This window comes from Aphelocoma coerulescens, chromosome 2, assembly GCF_041296385.1.
Source record: "Aphelocoma coerulescens isolate FSJ_1873_10779 chromosome 2, UR_Acoe_1.0, whole genome shotgun sequence".
Taxonomy (NCBI): Eukaryota; Metazoa; Chordata; class Aves; order Passeriformes; family Corvidae; genus Aphelocoma; species Aphelocoma coerulescens.
Genome location: NC_091015.1, coordinates 77895696 through 77908607, shown reverse-complemented (window position 1 = coordinate 77908607; position 12912 = coordinate 77895696). Strand labels below are relative to the sequence as shown.

The 12912-nt window shown below is 39.0% G+C and overlaps 1 protein-coding gene across 1 annotated transcript; it reads right to left on the bottom strand.

Moving 5' to 3' along the window:
* Nucleotides 1-902: 902 nt before the first annotated feature.
* BLOC1S5 (biogenesis of lysosomal organelles complex 1 subunit 5) lies at nucleotides 903-10625 on the bottom strand. The gene is made up of 5 exons (XM_069008144.1): nucleotides 10483-10625; nucleotides 9200-9282; nucleotides 6954-7083; nucleotides 5244-5302; nucleotides 903-3001 (listed from the first exon to the last, which is right to left on the bottom strand). The coding sequence occupies exons 1-5, from the start codon at nucleotides 10595-10597 to the stop codon at nucleotides 2822-2824; spliced, it is 567 nt and encodes a 188-aa protein (XP_068864245.1). The 5' UTR covers nucleotides 10598-10625; the 3' UTR covers nucleotides 903-2821.
* Nucleotides 10626-12912: the final 2287 nt, after the last annotated feature.

Here is a 12912-nt window from a genome sequence, read left to right as displayed (position 1 = left end):
AAGACACCAGCTTCTTTGCTATGTGTATATTACAACAGAAGGACTAAGAAAATATTCCAGTTCCAAAGAACAGTTCAGCAAAATAAACAGCACTAATAGTGAAAAGTTATACATGTAGTCTGCTATGAAGACAGATTGCAAAACTCACCTTTCACATCAGAAGTTAACTTAATATTGAGGACCTTTTTCAGCTCCTACTGGAATCCAATGCAAACTTTTATCACGTTTAACAAGGATTACATAAATCCTCAAGATCTTTAAAGCTATGGAATTCAGTCATGTAAAACTGCAAGTGTAAGGTGAAACACTTCCTTCATGCACCAATGACATAAACCCCATTTTTAAACTATTCCTTTTTCTGTTTCTCCCAAATGTCTGAGACTGTGAATAACAGGAATTTGAATCTTGCAAAGAAAGTTGCACTGTGGAGAACTATTGTGTGCAGACAGACCATAGCCCCCACCTTGATAAAAAAACTGCTGAAGACAGGAATCTTTTTTTATCAGTCAGACATATTTAGGTAGTATTGGACACAAGTATTGGTTGAAATTTTTTTAAGCATTTGGACAGAAAAAATAGGTTTTGCTACAAATGTTGGCAAGTTGCTTCAAAGATGATTAAGCGTTTCCAAGTACCTCAAAACCTATAGCATATCATGCAAAAAAAAGTGAAAGTTACTAAATGAAATTATTTCAGGAACAGATAGTTTTCATTCAATGAATAACATTGACCAAATTATATTATTATTATATTATTAGGTAGATAGAGATTTTGTAGAAATGTGCTTTCCAATGATCTCCAGCATAAAAGATTCTTCAGCATAAAACATTCTGAAAGAGGAATACATTTTCAGTGTTAGTACTTAAGAAGCTTTCCAAAGAATCAGGAACACACATCCCAGGTTTTGGAAATACCACTTTATTTTCCAGTGAATATCCAACTTGTAACACTTGCGTCATTGCTTAAGAGCTCTCAAATTGATGAAATACTAAAATCTACAGCTCCAGTGCACAGTTAATTAGATATCTAAATCTTAAAAAAAAATTATCAGTGCAAAAATATAAATTAATTCAGTATGCAGTTAAATGCATTTTGTTACAAACATATTTGGGCTTTGAGCACATACACATCAAATAATCTGGTAAGAGAAGCCACTTCCAATCTGTGCTCCAAACAAAACTATTCCATACCCAATTCTAAAGACAGACAAGAACTAACTTTTTCTTTTTAAATGAAAAGTCTGAGCTTAGTAACAACATTCACCATGGGTACACAAGCTGAGAAATATTATAGAAGTCACCCTTTATTCAGACAGGAGATGTTCTGAAAGAGGCTTTCCTATTTTACATGTGTGGGATCCTTTTGAGACATCTATGTTTTTTCCATTCAGAACAGAGAATTAACAACATTCCAGCGTGCCCCAGTGTTGGCAACTCCTCTTTTCAGTCCAGATACACGATGATGATTGATGAAGCTGTTGGGCCTATGGTAGCAGGCAGAGCAGCTTGGCAGGAATTCAGTGTTATTGAAAGAAATCTCAAATACTTATTCCATCTCCTCTACTAACTTTAATCACACTATCAACATGCTGCCAGGAATGGAGCCTTGAAACCAAGCCATGAGCCTACACAAGCAACCCTTGTTGGTGTATTACTGCTGCAATACAGGTAAAGTGTAAATTCTGTTTATTTTTACCTGTTTCCATTCTACATTGGACACCAGCAAAATTATGGAAAGATATTTCCTGCACTAACGGTTAGCTTGCAGCAAATTTCATTAAGGTACTACGTCTCATTTTCCTTGGTTAATGAACTGATTAAGTGAACTTCTTCAGTTACACTGCTGGTAACTGCAAGTTTGGAATAAAGGAAAGCAGCGCAGGAGTTTCACATACACTGTAAGAGTAAGTTAGTAAGAAAGCAGATCAGTACTGCAGGCATTTAACCACTAATCTGCTCATCTGTTACACTGATAAAGAAACAAAAATCTTAACCTCAATTGCCTCATAAAGTTCTGACAAGCTTATCCTATGTAAACCAACAGCATGCCAAGTATTTAAGGTAAAACTGTACTAGCTGCAAAGCTAATACAAAGACTGATATGCTTCTCATGATTACTTTTTAGCTTGTTGTGGCTTTGCTTAGAACAGTAAAGCTTAAAAAGAGAGGCCTGAGACATTTACAGGGAGAAAAAAAAAGCAATTGTTAACCAAGCTTACCTTACAATTTTTATGTTAGCAAAAACCATTCAAATTGCAACTCTACTTCATAATACTGAACATACAACCCAGAAGTTTGAATTACAATTTGATTTAAAACTCTGTTGAGATCTTTCACCGCTAAATTTTCGAAGTAAAATATTCCGTAAGACAAGTTTATTTTCTTGAAATCTACAAACAGAATATAGAGTTTTCCCAGTGAATTCTCAGCTAACTATGGCTGGAACCTATCAACCTACTTTTTGGGAAAGGGCTGCAGCTGCACGCCAGGATAGTTAATATTACATTAGTCTCTGTTTTCCCAAATGATACGATACTCTGTTGATGGGAGAGAACTCCAGTTTGCAACTCCCTGAGCTGGTGTAGTCACACAATTTTCAGTTCCACTTTCCAACAAACAAAGAAATACTGGCATTCCACCTGCCCTGAATCAAACAAGCATAGATAGGCACTTAAGTTGAAAGTATGCAAACCTTTTCTTCCCATACCAAGCCTGGAGAGGAAATTCTCCTTTTTTCTATCAATTTCAGCTTTCCAAAAGAACCCCAATTTAAATCAGAAGAAACTGAGCATGGCACAAACGCAGCATTATTAAAAAAGGTCTTAAAAAGAAACGTATTTGGCCAGCTCCTTCTCCATCTCAGAGTACTGCTCTTTGAGGCGCTCCATGGCTTTTCTGTGCTCTTCGTCCACCTCCGCACGCTTGTTCTGCTGCTCTTTCATGAACTCCTCCCAGTGGGCGATGCACTTCTCTTCACGAGCCATCACCTTGTCTGCCTGAAGCTGAGGGGAGGAAAATACAAAGTTTTTAGTAATCATTTCCATATTAAAACAGGGGGTTTAATCAGAGCTACATAATGTTAAAGTATCTGAAAACTAGCATGAAGACATATGGAAAGGAGACACTAAAAAAACCCCACTTATTTTTGCATAGCCAATCCAAAAAAAGTGGCAAAATGTCTGCAATACTATTAACATGATTGTGTTAGCAATGATGCTATTTCTATAAAATATAACAACATAGATATTAAATGTTTTGAAACTGGCAGCTAGTATTTCTGCTTTAGCCAGCTAGCTCTCACTGTGATTAATGTCTTCTTTGATAAATAAGTTATTTTTCCCCTCATACTTTCCTACTGCTTTGCTTCTGGAAATCTAATTCTGTTCACTCTCTTATCTTGAAAAAAAAAAATTTAAAACGTCTAGATACCTAGAAAGAGAGATCATGCACACATTCAGTGCACATGACAAAATGTAATACAATTCTGTGGATTGCTTGCAAGCTGTATTAACAGTCTGGCTCCCTTTTACTACAGGTGCAGAGAAGCACCTGTAAAATCTAGGCAGTTGTTCTTCCATTTGTTCCATCTCCCAGCAAAAGAGAGATTAATCCTGCCTTTTATTTTTAATCCCTCTCCTTTTCAGTGTATCAGCAATGACTTTCATGTGTATGGCATTTTTGTCAACTAAAGGCACTGGGAACCCATTTATGTATTCTTAAACACTCTCTCTGCTGTTCTTCAAGCTCACACAGCACGGCTAAATACACAATTTTTTTTCAGTGCAGCATTTTATACACTTTAAAAACATTATGCCAAGATCCATTTTGTTTGCAACAGATAGAGTAACATCTACTAACAAAATCCACCAGTGTGTACTAATAGTTTGACTGATACACTACTTTGTAGTCAACAGGTTTTGAAACATTGGTGTTTCAAATACTTTTTGACATAATTACACATCACCTACCCAAACCTGACACTACATTCTACCAAAATCCCATTATTTTTTCAGAACACATCATCTCAGAAAAGTAAGGAAAAGGTATTTCTCCTCAAGTGGCTGCATTACAATGACAACTTTTATCTATATTTTTAAAAAGTTACCCACCTGTTATTGCTCCCATTTGGAAAGTTTCAAGCCAAAAAGTCTTACTATACAAACTTTTAAGAAATGCTATGAATCCAGAATACCTATAACTACTCTTCCACTACATATTAAAAAAGAAAAAAAAAAAAAAGGGTGTAAACATAGAGCTAATATTTAAAGAAAAAAGAATAGTCACCATTCTTACTGACTGTTCATTTTCTAAGTTATAAATTTCTTATTAAAGCTTTGCTTCAAACAAACAGTAGCAGAACTGTAAGAATTTCCTACCTCTCTACCAGTATCTACAGTAGTGTTAGACACAAGCAAACTCTGTCAGTGCTCAGCAGTGTGCTGTTTGCACAGTACCAGTATTCAATTGCAATTGGACTGCCCATCTTCATCAATTACAAAAAAAAGGAAAGAAAAACATGACTATCAGCTTACATCCATCAATGCACAGCCTGTTTTGCTTGATGGCCATGGAAACGTCTCCAGTACTTCTGAACCAAATTATTATCAACAGCATTTTGCAAGTAAAGAGATAACACAGGAACACAATAAAGAAGTAGTAATGGGAATACAGGAAACTAATTTCTTGTATAATTTTCCAGGTTTTAGATTCAGAGCACATGTATTTCAAATAAGCAAAGTGTAGCCAACTGAAAAGGTTCCAATGATTCGCATGTTCCTATAATATAGCCCTTCATTAAATAACCCATCCACAAGTGAAAAAAACCACTTCCTTTTCAACAAGCAATATATATATAATATGGTCAATGTTCTCAGCTAACTAGGAAAGATTTACATTTCCATTCTGGTAGGTTAGTAGATGTTTTTTGTTCCACAGAAAATAAGCTTTTTTTATATTTAAGCTTTCCCTGTACGTGACAAATGTTATAGTTTGAGCTAGGAGGGAAAATAAAAAAAAATAGTTTCCATGTATCAGGAGATTGTAGGAAGAGTTAGGTAGATCCATTAACTTTGCAGTGTGCACATTTTATAAGGGCAGAAATCACCCCAAAAGAAGTTTTACTGGAAGTACATAAGGTATAGAGAAATAAGTTTTTAAGTTTTGCTATACTGAAGGCAGATAAACTTGCTGTGAAGCACGAGATTCTTAGATGACAAAATAAAAATCTATCCATCCATCCTTTACCTTTCTCACTTCATACTCCCTCTCTTGGAGTCTATGGATCATAGCGTTGGCAGCTTGCACTGAAACAACAAATTGCAGTAGATCAGTCTGCTGCTGTAAATCAAAGAAACTTGCCTGAAAGAGATTTAGGAGATGTGAGGCTGTTGCAAGGTGAAGATTATATTCCAGTGTGTCACTTAACTCTGCTCGAGTCATCTGTACTTGCAGAAAATGCTTTACACTTAAAACTTTTACACTTCTAAAAGTAAGTAGGCTTATTGCAGAGTTCAACTTTGTGTGTTCTAGAAGCCAAAAGCAGGCAGGCAGTGAGGTCCTCTTGTGCCCACACCCTTAGTGTTGCTGATGAGCTGGAGTGCACTACTCAGCACCTCAGAAGACATCAAAAACCACTCTCAAGTCAGTAAGTAGAAACAGGTGACCAAACTCTACGTTTTACTTAGTTGGGTTTTTCTTCCTTATTTTTTCCCCTTCAGCTGTGTATGGACTCCACAGGTACAACATCTTTATGCTGGAGTCAGTCTCTTCTCTCCCAGACTAAGCCTGGGAAAACTTCTCAAAGGAAATAGGAACTGTATTCCTACACACTTTTTTCCCCCCCAACTTAATTAACGCTTAATTTTAACACAGAATTAAATACACTTATTTCCCAGAGCAGCAACTGGATGCAGTTCTGGACAACTGGCTCAAGCTGCTGCTGTTTGAGCAGGGAGGTTGGGCATGACCTCCAGAGGTCCCTTCCCACCTCAACCATTCTGTGATTCTATTACTAAAGATGTACTGCACAGCTGGTCAGGGAGCAGCATGGAAGGTTCACCCCAGTTAGATGGTATTAGAACATATGTCTTATTTGCATCACTAAATTTTAAGTTTCAATATTTTCCTGCAATCCTTTTATGGGTAAAGCATCATCTACCATTTGCTATTCTGCATATGCGAGATGCCATATAAATAAGTTATAGGAAATTAAATGCTTATACAACATGCCACACATAAATTGTAACAAAACCCACAGTGGCATGTTTCAACTGCATAAATTTAGCAGCTAAAGCTACCACACTCTCTTAAAATCTCTTTTGAGGAAGCCATCCTGCTGAATGAGTAAGAAAAAAAAAAGACACTTAAATATTAGTACAAATCTTAAACTTTCTTTTAAAATCTGAGCACTAAAGAAATATATTAATTATTATAAGGATGAAACTAAGATTAGCATGTAATCACTATCACTTCCCAATTTGTGACTGAAGATAATGATAATAATACATTTCATAGCTATACAGTGGCAAGTTTTGTTTTAAATGATAGGAGACAGTATTATGCACTCCTGAAGGAAAATTAAGAAACTTGAAGGTAACACCACAGCATGTTTGCAACAAACCAGGAAACTGAAATTTTGCCCATGGCTTTAGTCAATGTGGAGTACTATTTCCAATTGAATAGGAAAAGAATGAGCTGAAACAACTTCTACTCAAACCAGGAAAAAACTTTAATGTAACCTTAGCAAGAGCTGATTGGCTGAACTATTACATATTAAAAATGTTCCTGTTGTTTCCCTTTTAAAATTTCACAGAAACGAGAACAAAGCACAGTCTGTTAAACAGTAGAAAATTACCCAAGTGAGGTAATGTTTTTACAAATCATATTTTGAATGCAAACTATTTAAATTACTCCTCAAAACGATGCATCAAGAGCAGTAAGAAGCAACCTGCTTACATCTCTTGAAGGTTTCACTCAAATTGTCTTGCATTGCCTGCTCACACTTTGGAAGAACACGTTCGTTTGTTTCAAAGATCGTGGTTTTTAGATTTTCAAGTACTCGCAGTTCTCGGAGACCACGTTTTTCCTGCCACAAAAATGAAAGAAAGTGAGTGGCTAGCAAGGAATTTTACTTTGCAAATTAAAGACGGTTTCCCAGTTGATAAACTAATAGCTTCATCTCAAAGACTAGATCATTACCTACTAAAGTGTTAACTCTATTTATTTAACAACATAGATAAAATTGCCAAAAAAAGACAGCAATGCTCCATTCTTCACATTAAAATACAAGAATCCTTTGAATGACTCCTCTGGCCCTTGTGAGAAAAGACAGTTACACACCATATGGAAAAATGTGCTGTTTTGTATAGATAATATACAGCATCTCTAAAACAACAGAGAGCAACACAGCTTGAAAGCATTTTTATTTTTATAACTCAGCTGTTACTGAGAAATAACATAGCAGTGATTCTGCTTGCTTGATGTCTGACCCTCCACATTTAGCATGGCATGAGGTGAAAACAGTGCAAGTAAAATTGTTTTAACTGAAGTAAAGCAATGAAGTCGACTAAAAAATAACATAACACAGCTGACTAAAGAGGCAGCTCTTCTAGCTCACTATTGATCATGATTAATTACAAGTACAGTAAGATCTTGTTATATGGTCTAAATTAAAAAAAAATAAAAAAAAAATCTGTTTTTCTGAAGCCACAGCACTATTCCCACTCTGAATTTCACCAGGCTTTACTTTAGATAAAAACTCTGCATAGACAAAAAACACTGTATCACATGAAGTGGGACAGGGATTACCACATCCATCTTAAAACTTCAGAAACATAAGCACAGACAAGTAAAACACCTTAATTAAATAGGCTCCAGATTTCCTGAGTGCAGATCTCCATTCCTTGCACACTAGGTGCTAATCATTGAAAAATAAGCACGTATCCTACTACAACAAGAAAGTGTCTCTTACCTCAAAGTTAGAAACAAGTGGAGTTTTTGGGTGCTGGGGGTCCTGAGCCCACCCACTTAGAAGAAATTCTAAACTGCAAAAATTTAAACAATCCTCTACTTTGCTATTTTTCCCATAAAAGTATAAATCAGTAATTAAATTTCAATAAAAGATATAAGAATATATTAAATTTGTCTAAGAAACAGAACAAGACTTCAGGTGAAATGGGACAAATATATGAATTATCAGCCTAAAGATACAAGTTCTAATTTTGTCTGTGAGTTTAATATTTTCCATCCGGTGGAATGACATGTAAAACTACTTATAGCTTAGTTAGGGAAAGAAGAGAAAAGAAATAATTTCTTATGACTCTCAAGCCCATATGATACAGATCTGATAGGAGTTTACTTCACATCTGTATTTTGCTAAACCAGCACAGACAAAACAGACCTGCTTGAAATACAAGCTACAATCTGGGTTGGGTGGGAGGGGGTGGTGAGGGGGAAAGACATTTTATTGTCATTCAAATCAGGTCTGCATACTGGAATTTTGAGGTGTAACTGCATTTTCAGGACTGACTTTAAATTCCACATACTGTAAGAAAGAAAATCTACTCAGAAACAGCCTTTTGCTGGCATAAGATTCAAATTTTCTAAACTTTTGCTGCCATCTTGTGGAAACCAAATTATACTTTGCAGGCAAAGCTGTATATAAACACTTTTACACCTTCACTACTTCAGCCTTATTTGCAGCCAATCAGATAACAGTCATTCAATTTTTAATGATTTTATTACTTTGCATGAAGTGTTGCTCTTCTCTTCCAGTAATATCACTTGGTCTCGTGTAATGAAAACCAAAGAAAATAAAATTACAGCTATGCTAGCTGAATCCAGCTGAGGCATAAAGTAGTTTCTCAATGAAATGTAAACCCATACTGGCCAACAATACTTTCCTTGAACCAACTAGACTTCTCTAAGATGTTAGGACTACATTATTCTCCTACATCAATATTCCTGCCAGTCTTCTGCAGGAAAAAAAAAAACACATGCCCCATTCAAAACTTTTAAAAGACATAAATTACCGCCTTGGTTGCTAAAGATGCAGATGTATACTGCAGGTGTGTTATTTTGGGAAAAAATCCATGACAAGTCCTTCTGAAGAAAGCTATGTACCTACTATGGTATCTAAAAAGATGCTAAAGCTTTTCGAAGTTTCAGACTGTGACAGCAGCCAAGAAGATACAAATACTTACTTCAAATTCTTTAACAAAGTAACGTATTTCTCCCTGAATTACTGGTCGGTGATCCAGCAGTCTTGAATAGACTTCCCCAACATCTGGAAGATTAATGACAGCCAGAATTTTAGTTTTTCTCTCACTCCCACACCAGGCTACAAAACACAGGCAGTACACCATACCTCAGTGTGAGGAAGGACTATTGCTCACCAAGAACATACAAAACCAAAAGAGCATCAAAACAGTATTTGTAGGGTAACCTATCTATCCAGCAAGCCATCAGCTTAGATAAAACACAACGAACCAGTATTCCAGATGCCAAAGACACCTTTCTGTGAGGGTGAATGCTCTCCTCTGTGGCTCAGCACCCTTTGTCTCAATGCTCTTTCTGCTCACTACAGCTTCTGTATCCGATTGCTAATGCTGGTAAAAGAACAGAACTAAATGCTGCAGTTTAACAGATTAACAGCTAAGTGTGGGAATCTTCTGCAGTAAAAGACAAAAGGAATCCTCATTATAGAGGAAAACTGTCAGCATTTTCTTGTATTCCAGGGCCAGACTTGAAAGTCTTGGAAAAAGAGTATTTACTACTTAAGTATGTGCGGAGAAACAGGCTCACGTGTCATAAAGAAAAAGCCTGCTAAATTGAAAAGCACTGTGAGAGCATAGCAAATACTGTTTCAAGAAATACACAGCATAGTCCCAAAAAAGACTTTAAGCCGGCACTGCCATCTAAATGATGTGTTCTCCTGCCTCAGCTGCTGGACCTGCCCTGTGGCTCCCCGTCTCTACTGTATCCACCTGGATTTGTTCCACACCCTGAACCCCACCCCGTCCAAAACGGTGCAGAACGATTATTCAGAAATTCTGGAAAGACATGATTGTAGTAAATAAAGCATGGGATAAACCACTTCCCAGTCCAAACGCTTCTGCGCACAGATTAACCAGGACAAAACTTGGGCAAACAAGACCCAAGTGCTTCCCCAAGAAACTCCATGCCCGTGGCAAGGGCCTCCGTGGCCGACCCGGCTCCCCGAAATAAAGCCACAGAGACACCCTGGTTTCCAATTCTGAGAGATGAAAGCCAGCTAAGCCTCCCAGCTGTCCAGCTTTAAACCTCAGCACACGCCGCGGAACCTCGGCGGGCTGGAGGGCGCTGGAATCCCGGAGAGCTGGGACCGGTCCTGGGTGGTCACGGGACCAGCTTCCCCTCCCGGGCCCCTGGGCCGCCTCTCCGCCGCTGCCGCGGGGTTACACAGCGGGCTCGGCACCCGCGGTAGCCCGCACCGCTCCCTGCTTACCCTTTATGATGGGCTGGATCGGGGACCCGGAGGCCGGCGAGTCCCGTCTCCTGTCGGCGGGCGGCGGGGCCGCCGCGCTGCCGCGGCCGGGGGACGCGGGGCCGGCCCCGCTCATGGCGCTCGGCGGCCCCGCGCAGCGCAGCCCGCGCCGCCCCGGCCCTGCCCCGGCCCTGCCCCGGCCTCCCGCCCGCAGAGCTTCCGCCCGGCCCGCAGCCGCGGAGTGAGGTCATCGCGGCGCGCCGGCCGCGGGAACCGCCCCCAAGGATCCCCGATCCCTCCCAAACCTGCGGGTTTGAGAACTGCTGTTGTGGGAGGAGAGACGCTCAGGAGTCTGGAGAAGGGCAGCGGGGCTGGGGAAGGGTGTGGAGGGCATGTCCTGTGAGGAACGGCTGAGGGAGCTGCGGGTGTTCAGCCTGGAGTAAAGGAGGCTCAGGGGAGACCTTATGTCTCTCTACAACTGCCTGAAAGGAGGCTGTGGCCAGGTGGAGGTCGGCCTCTTGCCCCAGGTAACCAGCGACAGGGCAAGAGGACATGGCCTCAAGGTGTGTCAGGGGAGCTTCAGGCTGGACATCGGGAAGTATTTCTCCACAGAAAGGGTGATTGGACACTGGAGTGGACTGCCCAGGGACGCGGTGGAGTCACCATTCCTGGAGGTGTTTAAGGAAAGATTGGACATGGCACTTGGTCTAGTTGACATGGTAGTGTTTAGTTATAGGTAGGATTCGATGATCGCAGAGGTTTTTTTCCAACCTAATTGATGCTATGATTCAGAAATTATAGTAAGAGATATGTATTAAGCAACCTAGTTTGCTACCACTGGACACACAGGCTAAAAAAAAAAAAAAAAAAAGCAGCAGTCTTTTTTTACAACTATTAAAAAATGCAAAAATAACACAAAATCACTGTACACTTAAAACAACTTCAGAGTACAAGAGAGGCTTCTCAGTATGAGAGAAACATGGAGCTCCTGGAGCAGGTCTAGTGGAGAGCTACAAATTGATTAGGGGACTGGAGCATTTCTTACCATAAAGACTGAGGGAACTGGGCTTGTTCAGCCTTGAGAAGAAACAACTGAGAGGGAACCTTATCAATGTCTGTCAGTATCTGAAGGGAGGGTACCAAGAGGATGGAGCCAGGCTCTTCTCAGTGGTGCCAAGCAACAGGACAGGAGGCAATGGGGAGAAACTGATGCCCAGGAAGTTCCACCTGAACATGAAGTTATTTACTGTGCAGGACTGAGCACTGGAACAGATTGTCCAGACAGGCTGTGGAGTCTCTCTCCCTGGAGATACTTAAGTACCTTCTGGATGCATCTTGTGCCAAGTGCTCTGGGATGACACTGCTTGAGCAGGGAGGTTGGACCAGATGAGCCACTGTGGTGCCTTCCAACCTGACCCATCCTGTGATTCTGTGAGAGCATTAGAATATTTTCAATATACTTGCCTCCCTCCTGGCCACTTATAAATTACAGTGTATTAACTTCTGTTTGTGACTTTTTTCCCCCCGCTGCTCAATAAACTCAATAATTTCTAGAACAGGTTGATCCTATTTAGGCCATTGCATCTAAGTTTGTTTCTTCTTTTACACATTTTTTTTTTAATCTGCAATACATGTCACACTGCTCACTGTTGGTTATATGGTCAATGAAGAATAACCTGGACCACAAATTCTGCTACAGCTGCTGCAGCCTTCAGTGTTCTGACCTGGAATACCAGAAAGGTGGCAGTTTAGCTGGAACAATTACTAGTTTATTAGTAGAAAACAGGAGTAGTATGTATTCTTTGTTAGGAATTAGTTCTGTCCATGTTCTACTTTGCATAGCTTTTGTAAGTAGGAGCAATTGTGTAGCTCAGGGAAAAAAAAGGGACTTTTTAAAGCTATTAGAACTGACACAAAAAAATGATCCTATTATTAAATTCTGTGTCACATCATAAAAGCTTGGAAACTGCTCACTGAAATTACTATATGGGAGGTTTTTTGACAATATCTATAATCTTCTAAATTCAGGCTTAAAAATGAGTGAATTGGTTTTGTTGAAACAATCTCCTCCAAAATCAGGCAAAATATAGCTGGAGTCTGTCTGACAAAATGAAGCTTACACTGGGAAGTGTTCAATACTTCAACTAACATTATTATTAAATTTAATTATCAATTAAATGAATTATAAATATATAATGTATAATAGTTTTTCACTCCTTCACTGTTACATAAATATTACGTTAATTAGGCAATAAATAAATATAAGAATTATTTTCAAAGTAGCTCCCTTCTCCATTATCTTTTTTCCCCAAAGTGACCACATATTGCAACCTATAAATTAGTATTTATATTTTTCCACTTGAATCCAAAACATGTAAGTATTTGACAATCACCAGCAAATTACAGTAGTGCTCATATATTAATAATATCTGCAGCATATTCCTGCTGGCT